Source organism: Dromiciops gliroides, chromosome 1 (assembly GCF_019393635.1).
Source record: "Dromiciops gliroides isolate mDroGli1 chromosome 1, mDroGli1.pri, whole genome shotgun sequence".
NCBI classification, from domain to species: Eukaryota; Metazoa; Chordata; class Mammalia; order Microbiotheria; family Microbiotheriidae; genus Dromiciops; species Dromiciops gliroides.
This window is the reverse complement of record NC_057861.1, coordinates 688,467,250-688,489,794: the sequence shown is the minus strand read 5'-3', so window position 1 is coordinate 688,489,794 and position 22,545 is coordinate 688,467,250. Positions and strand designations below refer to the sequence as shown.

The 22,545-nt window shown below is 37.3% G+C and overlaps 1 protein-coding gene across 1 annotated transcript in view; it reads left to right on the top strand.

Annotated features, from left to right (window-relative positions):
- Nucleotides 1-22,545, top strand: part of COBL (cordon-bleu WH2 repeat protein) — a 366,578-nt gene that overhangs the window by 204,684 nt on the left and 139,349 nt on the right. Inside the window, exon 10 of the mRNA XM_043972590.1 lies at nucleotides 3,746-3,979. Coding sequence (XP_043828525.1) covers nucleotides 3,746-3,979 — 234 coding nt within the window. The remainder of the gene's footprint in view (nucleotides 1-3,745; nucleotides 3,980-22,545) is intronic.

Here is a 22,545-nt window from a genome sequence, read left to right as displayed (position 1 = left end):
TTCCATCAGTCCTTCCTAATGAGTCCATCCAATGTGAATTCAAATTGAAGGAGGGAAAATGAGTTTCGTGCCATCCCTCTTAAACGAATGCAAAAATTATGTATAGCACATTTCTTATAAATAATTCACTCATTAAGTTAGCGATATATTGGTGTACTGTTTTCATCTTGTTATTCAAGAAATAGTGCTTCAACAGATCTGTGATCTTTTGCTGATCACAGCCTGTTCATTCTCTTCTATCTTGTGCAATTTTGATCTCTTCCTTTCCATTAATCTTTCATAATGAATGTACCAAGTATCCTAGAGACTATTAGTTGGGTTCCTTTAATATTTTGTGGTTACCACTGAAATATTCTGGCTGGGCACATCACTATAGATGACTGGCCCACCTTTTTTATGTTAAAACAACTCCTCACTCTCTTTTATGATACATTTTTAAAACACACAAATCATTCGTGGCTGGTAATATTCTGTAACTTCTTTATACCCACTACATGTTTTTTCTACTTTAGTTTGCTTCATCTATCATTATAATTATTATGTGACACTGTGAATAGAGCACCAGATCTGGAGTTATAAAGACTCTTCTCTGTGAATTCAAATCCGGCCTCAGACACTTATTAGCTGTGTGAGCCTGGGCAAGTCACTTAACCCTGTTTCCCTGAGTTTCTTCATCTGTAAAATGATCTAGAGAAGGAAATGGCAAACCATCCCACTATCTTTATAGGTTAGTATCTTTGCCAAGAAAATACCCAAAATGGGGTCACAAAGCGTCAGACATGACTGAAAAAACAAGTAAACAACAAAAGCAACTTGAGATGCTTCAAAATATTGTTTAGTTACTTAAATGTTATTTAACCTATCTTTCTGTTCAATATTGGGTCCAGTTCATTGTCTAATTCTAGCTGAACACACACACACACACACACACACACACACCTGAAAAATAACTCAATGGCCTATTCAGCCATATATTAGAATCTGTATAATCTATGAAAAATCAGGACCAGAGTTAGGTTTTGTTTTTGCTTTATAAAGCATCAGACTCTTATTGTTTGGTCTTTTAGTGAAGTCATAAAAGGCTAAAGGACTGTAGCATTTTGATAAATGATGTACTCTTGTCCAGTGGACTTAAGATTGGTAGAATCCCCATCAAGTTTGATGTCTGTAGCTGTACAAAGGCTTAATGGAGTCTAAGTATATGATTACAACTATTGAAATGCCAATGCTAAAAGACTATTACCTGATGTGATTTAAGGACAACGAAACTGAGTCATTCAGGGTATCTAAATTTAGGGTCATTCTTGTAAGACAAATTCATAGGAGGTGATCTATGTGACAGCAGGCCCATGTAAACATTCAAACTGAATCAATCAATAGGGTGTATAATTACATAACATATAGTAATATAATCTAGCAGCATAACAACACAGAGGCCCAGGATGAGATAGAAAGCACTGGAGAGGACCCAGATTTAATTCCCACCTCTGACACGTACTACTCATTTCTCAAGTAAGGAGCTTAATCTCCCTGAGCCTCAGTTTCCTCAACTGCAAAATGAGAAAGGATTGAACAAACTGGCCTGCTAGGTTCCTTCTAGCTCTAGAGATATGATCCTATATCACCTCTAGTTATTTTAAATGACCTCATTTTACAATCACAATGTAATTATACCCTAAAATAAACTTCTCTGTATGTACTTTTACTTTATACATATGCCTTTTGGGGTCTCCACAATGACTGTGTAAATATCAGAAGTAAATGTAAGAAAAACATGGAAAATGATATGATTTTATATTTATTAAAATATTTTGAAATGAAATTTATATTTGAAGAACTTCGATGTTTGAAAGATTTGTGAAATTCTTTCCAAGATGTCTAATGTAGGTAGTAGCCAATTTTTAAAAGTTAAAGATTCATTTCCTGTATACTACCTCAGTAAGTCATCTTAAACATGTCATTTAATTCCTTTTTCTTTCAGTTTATCAAAAGGAATGGGATGAAAGAACATTCAGGGAATGGTTTATGATACTATTTTATGGTAGATGATTTTGCCAAAAACTTTTTTTCATTTTCTAAACTGGGCTTGTATCCATAATTTCCATGAAATTTGCTCAGCTCAACAGAACATAAAATAACCCTATACCTGGCTTTCATTGTACTCAGCTGTTCTTAGGCCATCTCTTATTAGATGTTCTAAGAGATCCCTGCCTCACTTTAGGTTCAGCGTCATGACAGTAGGAGGCAGTGGTACTGTTATCTTATTTTAAATAGTGTTTTAAGATTTGCAAGTCACCTTACATGCACTTTTTCACTTGATCCTCATAAAAAGGACCCCATAAGATAAATGTTACAGGTGTTATTGCCCCCATTTTCTAGAGGAGGAAACTGAGGCCGAGAAAGGTTCAGCGATTTGCCTGGGGCTACAGAACTAGTAATCTTTTGGTTTGGGGGGACTTCTAACCCAGGTCTTCCTGCCTCTCAGTCTATATCCCCAGTAGACTCTGCCACACTTCTACCTTCTTAAAAGGGAAAGAGCTGGAATTTCATGAAGATGAGATGACAGCTGGCTTTGATCTTTGAAGAGCCCAGGGGACAATTATTTATGCCTAATTATCATGTAGGACAAAAAATGATTATTCATAGTATTAAATATGTCAGATTAATTTTGTAACAAGTTTTATTTGATGACAGCCTTAAGTCTAGCACATACATATTCTTTGTAGCTCAATACTCATGTGATATAGTTGTCTGTTCACAACTTTGAAAAGTCAGAGGGAATGTTGCTAAAGTTCACTAGGATGCAGTTTATGTACTTTTGGAAGATGGTGATGATACCTTTTTCCTAGTTTACTTATAAGAGATCTCAAGTAAATCCTGTGTAAATCATCTCACCAAAAAATATACTCTGAAACATTTTAAATTGCTGAGTTTATTATTCATTATGACTACTTATACATGTCTCCTTCATTAGACTGTAAGCTCCTTGAAGGCAGGGACTATCTTTTGCCTTTCTCTGTATCCTTAGTATGCACTGTTCCTGGCATATAGTATGTACTTAATGCTTGTCGAATGACTGACTGGCCACCATATATTAAGAGGTTATTTTGGTACAGTGGGAAAAACACTGACTCTGAAGTTGCAGGTTCTGGGTTTAAATGCTACTTCTAACACTACTTGACCTCCTTGAACCTCAGTTTCCACATTAAGAAATTGAAAGGGTTGGATTAGATGACATCTAAAGTGACAGTTCTGGACCTATGATACTAGCCATGTGGCCACCCCCAGCCCCAGCTTGGTGGCATGGTCAATAGAGCCTGAGGCCTGTAGTCAAGAAGAATCACCTTCCTCAGCTAAAATCCAGCCCCAGACACTTACCAGTTGTGTGACCCTGTACAACTCACTTTACCCTGTTTGCCTCAGTTCTTCATCTGTAAAATGAGTTGGGAAGGAAATGACAAACCACTCTAGTATCTTTGCCAAGAAAACTCCAAGTGGGGCCAAGAAGAGTTTCATATGACTAGAATGACTATACAGAAATATCAAAAAGAAAATGAGCAAAAGTTCCTTGTCATATGTGAGCACTACTCTAATGTTACCAGAGAAGCCGCAATGTGAACTTTTAGTCTGATCAAAGTAAATGTTAAATAGAAACAAATAGTCTGGGTTTTTAGAAAGGAGCTTCCTAGAAATTATTTTTAACTCATTTTTGGTTTTGTTTGCTTGCTTGTTGTTCTTTTTTCAGGGCTGCTTAACAACACCCAACTCCCCATCTGTGAATTCTCGTTCCCTTACATTGGGTCCATCCCTCTCCCTTAGCAACATCTCAGGAGTGTCTTCAGTAAAGTCAGACATGAAGAAGCGGAGAGCGCCTCCTCCGCCATCAGCAACGCCATCAGCAACGCCATCAGCAACGCCATCAGCAACGCCATCATTGCCAAGCACTGATGCAATGGGTCAGGATAAGATGTCAGAAAAGGTAAGGGGAAGATACATTGTTTGAAACTAGAACTGCTGGTTTTGGAATGTAAGAAAATCTCTGTGTGATATAGGGTAAATGTAATCCCTCATTCATTCTATTGGCTCCATCAGTGCTTTTGTCATGTTGTCAGACAGGACAAGAATGCTGACTCACCCTAAATCAAAATTGATCTGGATCTTTAATTTAAGTAGTTTAATTTCCTGTAGTTGACGACAGAATGTTTGGGTTGTTGGTAATGGTGCCTGGCCAATCTTTACCACCACACCCCTTTGAATTTGCTTGTTTCCATCAGCCATTCCATGACTCCATCCTTTTTTTTTCCTTTTAATGGGATCTATCTCAGGGATTAATACTAAACCCTCATACCACAGTGATTTTACTTGTATGAGGTCAAGTCAAATATCATGTGTAGACACAGCAGGAAGAGAACACATACATCAAAATAGCTTGAATACCTGTGTTGCATTTATGCAATAATGTCTAACTGTTGTGGTGGAAGGAATTCATCCCTTTACCATTCAAGATGTTGGAGCTGAAACCATCCTGCTTCCTTATACCCACCTGTTCTTGATCTGCTTTGCTTGTGAAAACTTAGAGTCCTAGTACTGTTTCATTGGAGTATTTGGTATAAATTTGATCTCTCCTGATAGTGAACAGTTCTCACAACCCAGGGCTGATATGGAAAGGAACCATATTGCAGATGCTCAAAATGAATGACAAAGAAAAGCAAGGGCTTAAAAAAAAAAAGCTGATTCAGAGTCTCAAGACATCTGAGACTATCCTTGGGAATTGAGTTTACATAATGACCTTTTGTGCTGCCCAGTGTTTTGTTGTGTGTGTGTGTTTTAAGGCCTCCTTTATAATGCTCTTCAAAGGAGCATAAAATCATCTTTGTGGGTGATTAAAACATGATGTGTTGAAGGAAACACCTGTAAGCCAGTGGGATAGATGTCTGCCATCAGAGACAAATTTATCACTTTGATTCCTTCTCCTACCCCCTTTCTTTGGCTTTCTCTTCTCCCTGTATCTTCATATCACACACACGTACTCTTTGAAACCTCCTAAATCCTGAGCTCCCAGTGGATAGGGAAGTCTTTCCTACTGTTCTCCAATGGTGCTTTTCAAGGCTTAAAAAATATTCCATAGGGGAAAAAAATTTTCAAATAAATGTTTTGAGTTTTTTTCTAAGTCTGCCTTGTATTGTGCCATACACATTGGTCTACAGGATTTCCTAATACTTGGGGAAGGTGGGGGTCTGGCAGGTGGGACTCTCTGATACCCAAGACAATATATAAGTCACCCAGGGGCAAAAGACCTACTTTAGTATTTATTTTGAAAAATGATAGGCTCACTGCTTGGTGTGATATATGCTTTAGTTCTCCATCAAACCATGATACCCCTAACTACTTGTAGCTCAGCTCTCCAGAGTGATATCTCAAAAAGAACATGAAAAACACACTTAAATCCTCACACTCATTGATTTCTACCTCCTTGGTTGGTCTGTCTTCATTATTCTTTGTATCAGTTCCTTTGGTATTCTCCAGACTTCTCTTTACATATTTTGTGTTATCATTCCCAAATTGGCCTTTGAGTGAGCTCAAGACTCCTCTTGGTCACTACCCCCACAGTATTGACTTTAGAGACTGACCTTGGGTTTTAGGCTGTATGATGTCTGACTATCTTCAAAAGTTCAAAGATCTAGAATTGGAAGAGCCCATCTCGTCTAAACTTTGTGTTACAGATGAGGAAAATGAGGCCCAGGGAGGTTAAGTGACTTGACCACACAGTTAGAACCAGGATTTGAACTCAGTTCTTCTACTTTTAGGGGCAGGACCCTTTCTTCTGTTAGCAGTTATTTCCTTAAGCAGATAACTTCTGGCTGTCTTATAATCTTGGTATGCCTCTTTTGCCCTCAGGTCACTTTTCATGTAGTTTCCTCATTAGCCTTTTAGATACCCCTACAAAAAGCTCCCATTCTATCTTTTCCATTGCTTGGATGCTTGACACTCAATGGAGTTTAACTCTGTGACTCAGAGAGCTTCTTAACCTCACCCATAGAACTCTGACCCTGAAATCTGAAGGAACTCCTTGACATTCACAGCCCAAGACTGTTTGTTATATCTCTAGTACTTTATCTTTTTAAGGAAAATGTCTTCTTCCTGTTAAAATACAATTCCTAATGTTCCTTTATTTTGCTTTCCCCATGATGCTTCAGCTAGCTGTCTTTTGACATATGAAGAAACTTATATATAACACTTTATCAGTAATTCTGATTAATTAAATAATAAAAAGAGAACAAAGAAGCCCATTTCTAAAATAAACCTGTAGTGTATCATTTTCGTTCACTTTGGCTGCCTAGTAACATCAGACTTCAAAGATGTTAAGTGACTTCCCATGAGAGGTATCAAGAGGTAGGATTCAAACCCTAAACTCTTTATTATGCCAGGGGATCTTTACTTTTTTTGTATCATGGATGCCTTGGGTAGGCTGTATCTTCATATCACACACACATACTCTTTGAAACCTCCCTTCCCGGAATAGTGTTTTCAGTGCAGAAAATAAATACGTAAGCTTATGAAGGAAGCCATTTCTATTAAAATGAAAATGTCATTTTTTCCCATCCAGGTTCACAGACCTGATCTCTCTTTACAGATCCCAGGTTAAGAACCCTTGCACTACATACACCTTGTTGCCTCTATGCAATTTATCAAGTGTGTATTACCTACCTACAAAACAGAGGGAGCTAGATGATGTAACAGATAGGGCATGGCACTTAGAGTCAGGAAAACCTGAGTTCAAATTCTGCTTCAGACTCTTACTAGCTGTGTGACTTTACCCCCTCACCCCCTCACTCCCCACAAGCAAGTCATTTAACTTCTCTGTGCCTCAGTTTCCTCATCTGTAAAATGGGTGTAATAATAGGACCTACCTCCAAGAATTGTTGTAAGAATCAAATGAGGGAACACATGTTAAAGCAAACCTTAAAGTATGATACAAATGCTAGAGAGGTAGCCGCAGAAGCAGCAGTAATGACACTTGTTCTGACTTACTACCCTCTCAGTTGCAAATAAGTATTTGTTTTTATTTGGGGAATGATGTTTCCTTTTTTAAAACAACAAAGAACAGTTTTACGTCAAGGTGTTTTTTCTTTGTATAAGAAAAGTATTTCCAGAATGGGGAGCTTATACATCATTATAGTTTCATTTTCTACAGTTTTTCAATTGTTATCCATGTAAGTGAGCAGAATCATCTACACTGAGAAATTATCTATAATGTACAATAAGTAGAATTAGTTGGGAATTCTGAATAGAGAAGAAAGTCTCTTTAAGAAAAAAAAAGCCCGGGCGGCTAGGTGGCTCAGTGGATAAAGAACCGGCCTTGGATTCAGGAGTACCTGAGTTCAAATCCGGCCTCAGACACTTGACTTACTAGCTGTGTGACCCTGGGCAAGTCACTTAACCCCCATTGCCCAGCCAAAAAAAAAATTAAAAAAAAAAAAAGCCCATGCTAGACTCATTTTCCCTGTTGCTATGTATCCTATAAAATACATCCTTAGAAACACATTCTCCTTGTAGAGAATAAGAGTTTTGCAAGGAAAGATTTTTATATTGATGCCACCTCCTTCATGTAACCCTCCCTAATATATTTTCCCAACCAGGAATTATTTCTCTTTTACCTGAATACATGTCATTTTGTAATTTTATTAAGAACATATAAGTTGCATTATGGCTATTTTTATGTAACTTATTGTCCCTACTAGAATGTAAGCTCCTTAGAGAAACATGTCTTATTGATTTCTGTGTCTGCCCCAATACCTATTCACTAATAAATGTTTGTTGAATAAATGGTCCACTGAAGTCACTTGTTTCCATCCTACTTCCTAACATAGAATGGACAGCATATAGACGAGTGTTGGAAGTATAAAATGAAGAGAAAATTTTTAAAAATTACTGCTTTAGGGGCAGCTAGGTGGTGCAATGGATAGAGTAGTGGCCCTGGATTCAGGAGGACCTGAGTTTGAGTCCAGCCTCAGACACTTGACACTTACTAGCTGTGTGACCCCTGTACAAGTCACTTAACCCCAATTGCCTCACCAAAAAAATAATAATAATAATTATATATATATAATTGCTTTAAATTAGTACTTTATGTTTTCCATGAGATAAGTAGTGGAATAATGGATACAATTATGTATTTGGAATCAGAAGAACCTTAATTCCAATCCTGCCTGAAATACTCAGTGGATGTGTAGCCTGGGCACACAAGCATTTAGTCTGTTTCCTCATCTCATAGAACCATAGATCCATAGCTACAAGAGTCTACAGACGCATTGAATTCCATCCCCTTATTTTACAGAATGCAGGTGGAGGTGTAATATCCAGTGGACCTGGGAAGATAGATGGAAACGAGTTATGTAGGGCTGTCCTAAAAACATAGAAAGCCCCTGCTGTTGGTTAATAAGGGCAATCACATGGTCAGACTTGTTCTTAAGGTATCTGTAATGATACTATTTCTATCATTTCTTTGCATAATCTCCAGATAATCCTTCTGTCATTTCTTCTGGCAATAACGTGATCTTGAACTGTCATCATAAAACCCTCCATATTTATTTTCTGTAAAGATCCATAAAACAGTTATTTGTTCAGTGCTTCTTTGTCAGTATCCTGTTGGTTGACTTCATGAAAATCTCTTTCATGACGAAGCCACTTAGTATTACTATTACTCTTATTGTTATTTTTATTTTTATTAATGAATAAAGTGGGCCAAATTTATCCTTATTGCGGTACAGATGAACTTACTTAAGTCTGTTTGGTTTTTCAACATTGCTGAAAAAAATAATATCCTTAAAAATATCATTTACAGATTTCTGGGAAAAGAACCCAGAAATGTATTTTTGTTGGTAGTGTTGGGGAAGAACGTCAGTTCTTTCTTAATAGACTTCCTTCCATAAAAAGATAAGATGTTTGTTTAGAAAACCTTATTTATGTGCTTCTGTTGCTAACAGGAATATCCTGAAGAAGTTTATTTTCAGTGATGTGACTAATTGATGAGAAAACTGAAGTTCTTGGGTTTTGACTTTTAAAATAAATACCTTAATAATGAATTTTTTCTGAAAATTTTATCTAGAAATATAGGACTTGAAGAGGCACCAATTTCAACCATTTCCTTGTCTATCTGAACTCTTCTTTCATTCTTGTGTTATCATTTAGACACTAACAGACCCTAAAATTTTTCCTTTTGTATTTGGGATTTTTCCAAATTGATTTAATGTAGTCTTATCTAATCCTGCTGACAGAGGCATTTACCAAGAAGAGATAGGTTAGTTTTCAGCTCTACAGTTTGAATTTATAACCACCTTTAGTTTCACTTTAAGGTGGGCTTGGCCTAGACAATGGGCATGTTCTGGTCCATTCTGCTGGTACATCTGTCCATATGACTGGGACGAGCATTGCAGATGAACAGTGAGTGGGGTCTAGAATTTCATAGAAGAAAGAGAGTGGTCTGAATTTGATTTTTTGAAGTTACTCAGTTAATTTCAATATTGTCAAGCTTTTCCTGCCAAAGTGCATCTTTTAAGCACCAAGGTGGGAACCTATGCTTAAGAAATGAGATACTGAAATATGTGAAGAGTCTGTGAAATTTTCCACTTAGAGAATTGTTAATCATTCTCTCCACTTGACACAGATTTCCACTGGAATGTCAATCTTTTACTTTTCCTGAAGCATATTGAGATTAAATGACTTGCCTAAGGTCACACAGCTGTTATCATAAAATAGGATTTGAACCCACTTCTTAACTCCTGGCCAGTTACTGTACCAAGCTTTTCTCATAATAATGGTGTTCATGGAAATGGTGATAGAAATTGGAGAAATGGTAAAATCAGAGCATGTCCATTTTCCAGCAGTTCTAGGGGGCATATATTTGCCAAGCAAAGCCACAAGGTGACACAGAGATAACACTCTGTGTCATCTCTAGGGGGAAAAAAACCCAACATTCAGGTCATTAGGAAACTTTGATATTTCAGCAGATTTCAGAAAAATTTGAAAGTCCTTAGGAACAAATGAAAGAACCTCCTTAGAATCACTAACCAGCAAAACAGTACATCTATAGTAAGAAAGGGTTCATTCTTTCATAGTGCCCTCTAAAATTCAGACTATTGGTAGTCATTATATCTATGCATAAAGAGAAGGAATTCGTGTCTACGTAGTGGGAAAAAGCAGATAGTTAGCAAGGATCGTCTCCTCTCCTTTCCCATTGACTTTTGGTGGTTGTTGTTCAGTTATGTCCAACACTTTGTTTTCTTGGTGAAGATACTAGAATAATTTGTCATTTCCTTCTCCAGTGGGTTAAGGCAAACAGAAGTTGAGTGACTTGCCAAGGGTCACATGACGAGTGAGTGTCTGTGACTGGATTTGAACTCAGGTCTTCATGACTCCAGGCCCAGCACTCTATCCACTGTGCCACCTAGCTTCCTCTTTTGCTTTTTATACTTCATTATATCAAAGATTCAGGCTGATCTTATTGCCAGAGCAAGGTTAACAGATAGACCACTCATTCACCATGAAGATCTCCACAGAATGTAAAATACCTTCAAGAAAGTATGAAGCATATTGCATAGGTCTTTGTGGAGCATTCACAGGAGCCCAACCACATTGTGGTGGTGGTGGTGGTGGTGGTGGTGGTCGTAGTGGTCGTAGTGGTAGTGGTAGTAGTAGTAGTAGTGGTAGTAGTAGTAGTAGTGGTAGTAGTGGTAGTAGTAGTAGTAGTAGTAGTAGTAGTAGTAGTAGAAGAAGTAGCTGACACTTAAATAGTGCCATAGGCCAGGCACTGTGCTAAGCATTTCACAAAATTATCTCTTTGATCCTCACAACAATACAACAATTCTGGGAGGAAGATGCTGTCATCTTCATTTTACAGTTGAGGAAACTGAGACAGAGATTGTGACTTGCCCAGAATTACACATCCAAGGTCAGATTTGAAGTAAATTCTTCCAGATGCTATACTAGGCCTGATATCTTTCCACTAAACCACGTAGCTGCCACATGTAAAATAATCACATATGAGAAGGTGTGGATGTACTGTAATCTGCACCTGTGGATGGAAAGATCCACATCAATGAGATTATAGCTCCATTGAAATATAAATATTGATGTATTTAAGATTTGTATATATCATTTGGTTGTGCCAAAGGAGGTCCTTGACACAAAAAATGTTAAGAACCAACCCCTGATTTATAATATTGTTGAGGCTACTTTCACAAGGTAGCAAATGGTAAATACTAGATGGAGAATACAGACCATAAAGACATTTGGACTTCAGAAGAGGAAGGGATCAATTCTGGTGGGTTTTAGGCAGAAGTTGATCTTGATCCAGGATTTAAGGAATTAAATAGAATTCAGTTAGGTAGAAGAGAGGAAAGGGGCATTTTATAGAGTAGGTTGGGAGGCACAATTAAAAAAAAATTCTGATGTTAAAACTAAGTGTGCTTGAGGGAGTAGTAAGCCAGTTTGATTAGAACAGATGGGTTTATGCATAGAAGTATTGCCATCAAGGTATTATGCTCTCTGGAGAAGACATGTTAGCCCATTATTGTGTTTGTAGAAAATTATCCTATTAATAAATTCCCTCTTTCATTTGTATATATGTTGGTTGATCTGTACCTGTTTGATGTTTTTTTTTTTTAATTACTTCAGAAAACTCCATTTATTGAGGCAAGTTTAAAACCATTCTCCAACTTATAGTCTTACATTCTCAGGTCCTATGAGGTTAAATGATTTATCCGGAGTTACACAGCTAGGATGTGTCAAAAGCCAAACTTGAAAAAAAGTCATCAAAACTCTCAAACTGATTCTCGTATGTGTTTGTGTGTGTATGTATGTATGTATGTGTGTGTATTTATGTCTATATGTCTGTCTAGAGATCACATCTACATATGTTTGGACCAGACCAGACCTCTTATTTTATTAGTATGGGGAATTCCCAATTAAGAAATTTCAACCAATGTAGATTGGCACCTGCTCTGCAACTTAGAGAGTTTTCTGGGGCACAGAGATGGGCAATACCATTTCTTATGATACTACACTGGACAGGGCTCTGGACTTGGAGTTAGGAAGACTTGAGTTCAAATTCTGCCTCAGACACTTATTAGATATGGGACCCCTGGAAAGTAATTTAACCTACTTGTGACTCCATTTCCTTAAATGAAGAATTTGGGCTCAGTGATCTCTAAGATCCTTTCCAATGTTAAATCTACAATCCTTTGATAAATAATGTGAATCATTTCATCTTAGAATTCATGATACCTAGTAGTTACATGCTAGGCAGAGACAGATCTACGCCTTAGAAGAACACATATCAAACTTCCAGAAAAAAATGTACAGTTAGCCACACTGAAGAGAAAAAGAGATCAAGGGTGTTAAGATGAGCTCTTAGAGATTTTCAATAATTTATTTCCAAAAATGTAACTATAAATAAAACAGATGAGTAAGACAAGGGGATAGAGATCTCAGAAGATCAATCTAACACTTGGGAAAGACTGCTTATAGAGCAGTTATATCTAAGCCTTGGGCCCCTCAGTGACCTCAAAAGAGCAAATAATGTGCCAAATAAAGTAAAAATAAACTTTAAAAAAGCTAAAAGGGGATGAAAAAATTTAATCACAAGGAAAACCTCACAGAAAAATCAACAAACTGAAAAAATGAGTAAATGACCCAAAAAAGTTCCTAATAGATTAAATAAGGACTACAAAATAATAATGCAACAAGATCCTACAGATATGATGGAACAAGAAGGATAATTTTAAATAGATGAAGGTGGAGTAGGAGGATGAACTAGGACTTATATAGAACTTTAAGGTTTGCACAGTATTCTACATATGTTAACTCTCGTGATCCTGAGTACAACCCTGTGAGGTGGGTTCTATTATCTCCATTTTGCAGATGAGAAAATAAAGGCACAAAGAGATTGTGTCTTTCTCAGGGTCACATAGCTTATTAAGTGACTAGAGCAGTATTAAACTCAGGTCTTCTTGACTCCAAAGTCCTGTATTTTATCCATTGAGCTACCTAGCTTTCCCATGAAAATCTCCAGAAGAGTTTTTAAGATTAATATAAGAATTAAAGGAAGATACAAATATAGATTTTAGGATTGGAAAAATAAGCTCTTAAAGAATAAAAAGACGAACACAAGGATAGTTTAGAACAAATAATGGAGACTCTATGGCAGTGGATTCTGTGAAAAAAAAAAAGTCGTAGATCGGTAACTCAGAAAAGCAAACATGGAATAAAGTATACACAAATGGATCTCTGATGCCTTCAATTTGAATATTTCCTTGAATGATGCAAATTACAACTTTCCCATCTTCTATGACTGCTCTCCTAAGCCTCCCATGAGCTTGCCACAGGAGATCAACTCATTGTCTTTGAGAACAAAGAGTATCAGAACAAAATCAAAAGAGGACAGAATACAAGAATACTTTTGGGTTTTCACATATCAAAGCAACTGTACTTGAAGACAGAATATGGAAAGACAAATGGTATTATCAGGCTTTGGAGAGAATATGATAAAATTAAAAGCTTGCTTATCATATTAAAGAAATCATGCCAGAGACTTAGCTAGAAGTATTGGAAATTGAGAGTGAAGAATATATCTTGTATTCTTATTTTTGTGTGTGTCTTGGACCTTTTTGGTTGCCTGGGGAAGCCTATGGTACCCTTCACAGAATGTTTTAAAATGCTTAATATAAAGCATGTAGGGGCAGCTAGGTGGCGCAGTGGATAAAGTACTGGCCCTGGATTCAGGAGTACCTGAGTTCAAATTTGGCCTCAGACACTTGACACTAGCTGTGTGACCCTGGGCAAGTAACTTAACCCCCATTGCCCTGAAAATAAATAAACAAGCAAATAAATAAATAAATGTTCTTTCATTTGTATTATAGTCAATCATCATAACTATTTCCCTCTAAAAGAAAAAAATTTAAAAATAAAATAAACCTTGTAGAATTCTAAAGAAAATAAATTATATTGAAATAAGGATGCACTTTTTTTTGCCATCCATCATGGACCCCTGGATTCTATGGACTGTTAATTAAGAACCCCTGGTATAAATCAATAGGATCCACAAATTAATGACCAAGGAAAACCCTAACTTTAATCTAACCAGAAATGTTGTGATCAAGTTCTAGGACTTTACACAAAATACTAAATTTTCTAACACCCAGGAATAATATGAATCATGCAAGACTAGTTGTTTTTTTTTTCTTAAGAAACAAAAGAAGGGGCTAAATCTGATATTTAGAGTAGCAAAAGAAAGCCATGTGTATAGAATAACATTCTGCAAAGGCAAGCTTCACCACCAATTAAAAAATTGATCTTTTTTTTAAAAAGGAAGGCATCTGAATCATTTTTACTGAAAAAGACAGAAATAAGCAAAACAATTGATATGCAAATCCATTAAATAATAGAAACTTAATAAATGTAAACAATTTCATATCTCATGAAAAGACCAAGAAATTATTCTTTTAGAATTTGCATCTTGTTTTAAAGCCATTGAGAAAAGAAAGCATTTCTAGGTGATTATCAAGGAAACAGAAGTTTACTACTTCTTTGTGTTAAAGACTTTGAGGGATAAGGTTTTTGAAAAGTGGTTATTATGTAAAAGAAAAATTTCTCCAATAAAAAGAAAAAAAAGTAAATTATGAAAATAATAAAAACAAGCAGTCTCATCTAGATTTTAAAATAAAAAAAGAGAAGAAGAAAGAGGAGGAAGAACAAAAATAATGTAATTATTCAGGGAGTATTCAGTGAGCTTTAAGAAGACAAGAATGATAACCAAAGATAAATAAAAGAATGTTAACAAATGGTGTCAAGGATGCTAAACCCAAATGTACAAAGACAGGGACTTTTTAAAGACATGTTCTGATCAAGAGGAAAAACTAGGTATGGCTCTCCTTAAAGCAAAATTTGTCATTGCTAAAAGATGACAGAAAAAAAAACAAAACAAAACAAAAACCAAAGCTGTTCAATTCCTATTTTGTTTTTGTACTTTTTTGTCAAGCAGAGTGCTTTTTAGATTGAAAAGGAGATGATAAACATAACCAAAAGGAAGAGGAGCTCAAATAAATGGAGCTATTAAGTGAGAATAGAGAGATAGATTAGATAGATAGATAGATGAATGATTAAATAAGTGAATAACTTAGCAAAAAATAAAATAAATGGAGGCTTGTGGAGGACTCTACATTCATTATCTCATTTGAGCCTCACAGCCTTGCACAATAAGTGCTATTATCATCTCCATTTTACAGATGAGGACACTCTTGCTCAGAGGGATTAAGTGATTTTCCCAGGGACACACAGCTAGTAAGGGTTTGAGGTAGGCTTCTGACTCAGGTCATCCTGACACTAAAGTTCCTTACTCACACCAAAAGTTCCCCAAGATGCTCTAAATGAGTGGTTCCTATCCCAGCTGAATTGCATCTCATGGTAATGAAAGAACTTGAGGATGTGATGAACTTTGAGGAATTATTTCAGATACATTGAAAGACTAGAGATGGGTCAAAATGATTTGCAAAAGTGAGAGAAAAAGGTTCTGCAAACTTTTGGTCTTTGGATAAATTCTAGAATGGCTTTCTTAAATATCTGAATTATAAACATTTGGGATGTTCTTCGTGAGCTAGGAATCATTTCAAGGTTTCCAGCTGTACGCAGTGTTCAAAAGTAAGAGATGAATGAAATTGTTGCTTTGCAACCAGGAGGACCCATTTGAGGCTGATTAAAATCCATTTGCAGTGGACCCAGTCAGTCAAGCATCCTAGTGGGTGCATGAATACATGAATGAAATGAAGTACTTCTTAGCATTGTGCCTGACACATACTATGTATTCTTACCTTGCCTATGCTTCATTCTTATAACTATATCTTGCATGATTTGTCTTGATTCTTGTAAGCACTTAAGGTTATCTAGCTTTTATTCTAAATATATACAGAAGGAATTGCTGATTACTGTTTTTGGTTCTTGTCCTACTTAGTTATCTGCAGAGGAGGTAATTAAGATAAGAGATTTACATGAGAGTGGTAACAGACCTCACCACCCCCCACCCCCACCCCCCCTTTACTAACATACTTTCCTCTGTGTGTATGTGTGTGTCTGTGTGTGTTGTGTGTGTATTAATGGACCCCAGGCTTGAAGTATTTTTTCATTCTTCCTGACACAAGCATAAACTTGGTTTCAAATTATATTAACTTAATGAAACTGAACTTTTATACTCTGAAGGGGCTTTATAAGGTCTACTACCATTTGCAAAATGTTCCCAACAGCTGAAGACCTTATTTTTTAAATTAATTTCTAACATTTTAATAATATTTAAGAGGTTCTTTCCTCCCTGTCCTCCCCTCCCCCTTTATTAGAAGCAGATAATATTGCTTCATCTCTTTTACCTTCAGCCATATCTCTGGGGAATGAGCCAGGCTAGAAAGCTTGGACTACCTGTAATTAAAAATACTGTTGTGCTAATAATTCCCCAGTTGACTGTATGCTTAACTGGAGCAGGACTATGTAAATTCCAGTTAGGCACTCTGGCCCCACACTAAAACTTCCTCCCTCATTGGTTAATATTTTTGGTCAACCATTCATTCATTCAACAAACATTTATTAAATGCTAGTAGTGTGTGGAGCACTGTGTTAGGTCCTAGGGGAAATAAAACAGTTTAGATAGACAAAGCCCCAACCCACATGGAAGCTAAAATAGTCATATAAAACAACTTTTTGTTTTCCCTAACCAGGAAATTGAAATAAATTCTACTTCTGGTCCAAGCAGACAGGATTATGCTTATGATAGTTTTCTAATGGTAAACTACATTTATATCTAAGCACTAGTTGATGAATGTTGCCAAAGTTCTCTTTTGCCCTGTGCTTCTTAGGTTCTTTGGGGTTTTTTTGTTTTGTTTTGTTTTGTTTTTTTCTTTTGGTCTTCTGTGGAATAGTGGAAAGAGCACTGAATTTGGAGTCAGAAAATTTCAGTCCAAGTCCTGGCCCTGTTCAGGATAGCTCTGTAACCTTGGTTAAATCTCTTTGCTTTTCAGAATCTTGATGTCCTCATCTGAACAGTAGGGATATTAATATTCAGTTATCCTTTCCCAGGGCTGTTATGATCATCAAATGGATGATGTATGGAAAGTACTTCATTAACCATAAAGTGCTATCTAAATGTCAGGCTTCATCTTTATCACTTAGACCCAGAACCAGGTCTTATGATAGTCTGGACTTATATTCAAAGCTACTTAGCATGGCATCTAGGGTACAGGGTGGCCTTGGGCCTCAGGAAATCCCCCTTCAGACTCTTATTGTTTGCCCTTAATTTTCAAAGATGACCAAGATTTCACAGGGTGATGACTTGCAGGTCATCACTGGATTTAAGTGAGGCAGAATTGTACAAAGTCTTGTGCCTCACTCACTTCCTGAGTCATTGAAGTCCAGTGGTAAGACAAAAGTCAAGACTACTGCTGATGGCCTGGAATGTACTGGATAATCCTGGTCTTCAATGTCTGACCAGGCTCTTAAGAACTCCATGGCACCTGATTCAGCCACCTTCATAGCTGTTGGAATAAATTGTCTTCATCCGCCCATTCTGCCAGGTAAAATTTCACATGCTTGGGTTAGACATTCCCCTAACTAAGTCACAGGTTCGGGGTCTATCGATTACCCTCAACTTGGTCTAGGTTGTCTGCTGAGATGATTTTACTAGGGTGTGGCTGAGGCACATGCTACAGCGTCTTGGAGCCACAGGTGAGAGATGAGTAAAAGGTCTTACATATATGTTATATCATAATCTATTTTACTAGCTCTCTGACCCTGAGCAAATCACTTATCCTTTCAGTCCATAGGCAACTCTCTAAGGTTTTAAACTGCTGATAGATTTAGAATTGATCTTAGAAACTATTGAGCCCAACTCCCTCATTTTATAGATGAAATAACTGAAAGACTGAAAAGATAAATAATCTGTCCAGGGTCACAGGGCTAATTAGTGCCTATGGTGGCATTTTCTGGCTCCCAGGTCCCTCCTCAACATTACCCCTACACTCCCAGGTCCCCTACATAACATTACCTCTATATTTTGTTAATCCACACATTGGGGGAAGGCCTGTCCACCTAAAGAAGTTTCTTGCACTGACGAACTCATAACAATAAACAGAAAAGCTAACATAATATTTCTTATTATGAAATCTGGGCACTAAGTGGTAACTATCGCCTAAACTTAGAACATTCCTTTGTCCTCAGATCCAAGAAAAAAATTGGCAGTTGATGAGCCATGGGAAATGCAGTTTTGCCTAAGGCTTCATTTGCATTTTGTTTGAAAAGGCTAGTCTTGCTAAAAATCAGTTGTTAGGAGGTATAGGAAAAGCCCCTATCAGGAAAGGTACAGATATGAAACCAGACATCTGGAGATTGTTTAAATTTCCTGAAAAAACACTACTGGTGCAACTTGGGTAAGTGATTTGTTGAAAGCTAGCTGGCCCGATAATCCTGGGATCCAGGCACTGCCCTTTTGTTAAGTTTTTCTCAATAGAGCAGAAGCAAAAATATTTCTCAGGCCATTTTGTTTTGTTTTGTTTTGTTTTTCACTGCTTAGCATCCTAGAGTTAATATAGTTTACTTGGCTTCTGTCTTTTTTATGGGTCTTTACTGTGAATCATTTAAATCCTAATCCAAAACTGCATTCTACATTCACCCTGATTGCAATTCAATACACATTCAGCTCCTGCTATATGATAAGCACCGTGGATGCAAAGAAGAAAGGGCAAGATTTCCCTGCCCTCTAGGATCTTAAATTCTTTGGAATCTATGGGATACATATATACATCTTCAAGTGGAAATGCAAGATAGGGAGCAAAAAAAAAAAAAGGCTAGCCAGTAAGCAAACATTTATTAATCATGTTACGTATACAAGACATTGTGCCAGGTGCCCGGTGCCACAGACAAAATGCAGCTGTCTTTATGGAGCATGACTGCATCATGGGAGACAGCACACACATTCGTACATATACATAGATATGTATAGGAGAGAAAGAGAGTGAGATTGCCAGAGAGACAGACAATGAAAGAGAGAGAGAGAGAGAGAGAGAGAGAGAGAGAGAGAGAGAGAGAGAGAGCGCGAGAGCGAGCTCGCCCTATGATAACTTAAAGCTGCTCCAATGGGACACCTTGTATAAACAAGTACAGCACACAAGGTCAGGGGCTCGCTGTTCCAACTCAAATTCCCAGCAGAAGGTCAGGTGCACAGATTGTGACTGCTACTTCTCACTTCAGCATTCAAGGGAGTAACCCTGTTTTCTCTAATGGGCAAATTATTCGTGAACTCCTTTTGAGTATGTTTCCCCCATTGATGATCAGTTGATAGCAATGACTTAATTACCTTTTGAAAACATTTTCTTTTTTTCCTTTTTTTTCAACTTAACAAAAGTTTATTTTTTCTCCTTCCAGCCTCTTTCACGATGAGGGGAAGAAGGGAACTCTCATAACAAATATGTATAGCCAAGCAAAACAAATTCTTCCTTTGTCCCTGTCCAAAAATGTCATTCTTATTCTGTATCTTGAGTTGATCACCTCTCTATCAGGAGGTAGGTAGCCTGCTTCATCAGGCTTTTAGAATCGTGGTTGGACATTGAATTGATCAGACAGAGTTCTTAAGTTTGGGGGGGGGGCGGGGATTTTATGTGTTTTGTTTTCAAATTAAAAACATTTATAGATAACTCCTACTTCTTTGAGAGGTCTGTTGTAATAGAGTAAGTTAAGTAAAACTAATAATACAGTAGGCAGCGAAGTGGTGCAGTGGATATTGTGCTGGGCTTGGAGTCAGGAACACTCATCTTCCTGGGTTCAAATCCGGCTTTAGACACTTACTAGCCATGTGACCCTCGGCAAGTCACTTAACCCTGCTTGCCTTTATTTCCTCATCTGTAAAATGAGCTAGAGAAGGAAATGACAAACTACTCCAGTATCTCTGCCAAGAAAACCACAAAAAGGGTCACAGAGTCGAACACAACTGAAAATAATTTAACAAAGACTCCACACACACTCATACAGACCTCTTTATTTAAAAAAAAATTTCAAGAAAAATCTATTTTCTCTCCTTCCCATCCTCTCCCATCCCACTGAGAAGGGGAAAAAAAGAAAAACTAATTTCTTATAACAAATTTACAATTATAACAACCATGTAATTCTCATAACAAATAATCAAGCAAAACAAATTCTCTCAGTGGCTATATACAGAAATACACTCTCATTCATGTCTCCATCTCCCTCTTAAGTCCATTATTCTACCTCTCCATAATGGATAGTATGTTTCATCATCAGGCCTCTGGCATCATTTATGTCAAATACTCCAGTTGTCTGGGTATAACACTTGGAAGCACTGGTGAATACTTTGTGACTCCAGAAAGTGGTGCATGACCATGGGCAAATCACTTAACCTTTTGTGTTATTGTTGTTTATTGTTGGGTCATTTTTTCAGTTATGTCCAACTCGTCATGACCCCATTTGGGATTTTCTTGGCAAAGATACTGAAGTGGTTTACGATTTCCTTCTCTGGATCATTTTACAGATGAGGAAACTGAGACAAGCAGGGTTAAGTGACTTGCCCAAGGTCACAAGGCTAAGTTAAGTGTTTGAGGCTGGATTTTAACTGAGGAAGAGGAGTCTTCCTGACTTCAGGCATGGTGTTGTTTTCCACTGTGCCACCTAACTACCCTAACCTTTCTGGGGCCTTTGTTTCTTCATCAAAATAATGTGAATGGACAAAATTATCTTTTTCAGCTCTGAAATTCATAAATGCCAGGATATGAACATTCTTTAAGAAGCAAAGATAGCAGTACCCATCATCTAGAATATTTCTATAAATAAGTCTTTTACCCTGAAAGACTTATCTAGGACTTTTAATATTATACTGGACATCTGTGTATCTTTGTGTTATTTGTCATCCCTTATATCTCACTAAATGACCAGGCCACTTCCTGTCTCTGATATTACATTGAAATGTTTGTAATTAGACTTTATTAGTGACTAAGGAAAGAGTGAGAAGGTATTCTTCAATTAAAATGTATGACTCCTGACCATTACTTCACGGTCTCATTTTTTCCCTTCTTCCCCCACACTTAAAACAGCTTCCATCCTGAAAGAGAGAGGGTCTATTCATGGGTTGCCAAAGCTTGCCTCCCTTTTCCAAGTCCTCCCAGCTCTGGTATTAACATGTGGGCTTTAGAAAAAGTCAGTGCTTGCCAGGACTAGAAAGTATCAGCATATGACAGGTTCAAAACTCAAAACTGAAATCCAGCTTCCTTTTCCTGTACTGTGAATGTGAACCAATCATATCTACCAGCCAACTTATACTGACCACAACCCTGGCTTGTCTTCACCCACCTTGTGAGGTTTAGAAGGTGACTTTCCTGAGTACAGGAAGGACTGTGTCTTTTTTGAATGTACATCAGTCAGTACACTAGATGTAAGCCAAGGAATGCTTTTGGTGATGAGGGTACCACCTGAAGAATAGCACCCATAGGGGTAGATGTGATCGATGTTTTGCTTCTCTCCTGTTAACAGCCCCATTAGCCTTTTAAAGTTCCCAATTTCATCTTCATAACACAGGAACCAGAGATAAAGACAGAGTTGCCAAAAACACACTGTGCCCAACTAGGAGTTTTATCCCCTGAAAAAGAAGAATGGAAAAACTATTTATCTAAGAAGAGAGCTTACAGTTTTTCAGTACTTTTCTAATTTCAGGCTACTTTTTCCTCTGAATAATGTGTGTTTTCCATATATATCTAGTCACCACCCCTAATATCTAATAAACTTAGAGCAAACATTTAGGGACATGGATTGCTAGTGCTAGGAGGGACTTTTTTTTAAAATGAAATTAACTTTTTTTTTTTTTGGTGTGGCAATTGAGGTTAAGTGACTTGCCCAGGGTCACACAGCTGGTAGGTGTTAAGTGTCTGAGGGCAGCTTTGAACTGAGGTCCTCCTGACTCGAGGGCCCGTGCTCTATCCACTGCACCACCTAGCTGCCCCAGGAGGGACTTTTAAAAGTATCTAATCTAAATCTCTTATTTTACACATAAGAAAACTGAGATCTACAGAGATTATGACTTATCCAAGGTCACAAATTGGTATTTCTTGGGTGATTTTAAATGTCTATGAAAGAAAAAGCATATGTATTCATTCTCTCTCTCTCTCTCTCTCTCTCTCTCACTCACACACACACACACACACACACACACACACACACACACACGATCAATCTCTGCCCCTCTTGTTAGTCAGAGATGATGATATATGCTTAGAAGAAGGCGTCTGAATATTTTTCCCCCTTGAGAGCATTTATTACATTGTACATGAATGGGCAGATTGCAAACCACAGGCCATTTAGTCAGATATAGCCAGCACCTTTCTCTTCTCTCACTGTAAGTGTAACCAAGTAGAAAATATTAATTCTTACCTACAACCTTAAAACAAACAAAAAAAATGTGTATGGAAAAGAATTCCCCTTATAGTATTGGCTCTTTCCTATGTCTTT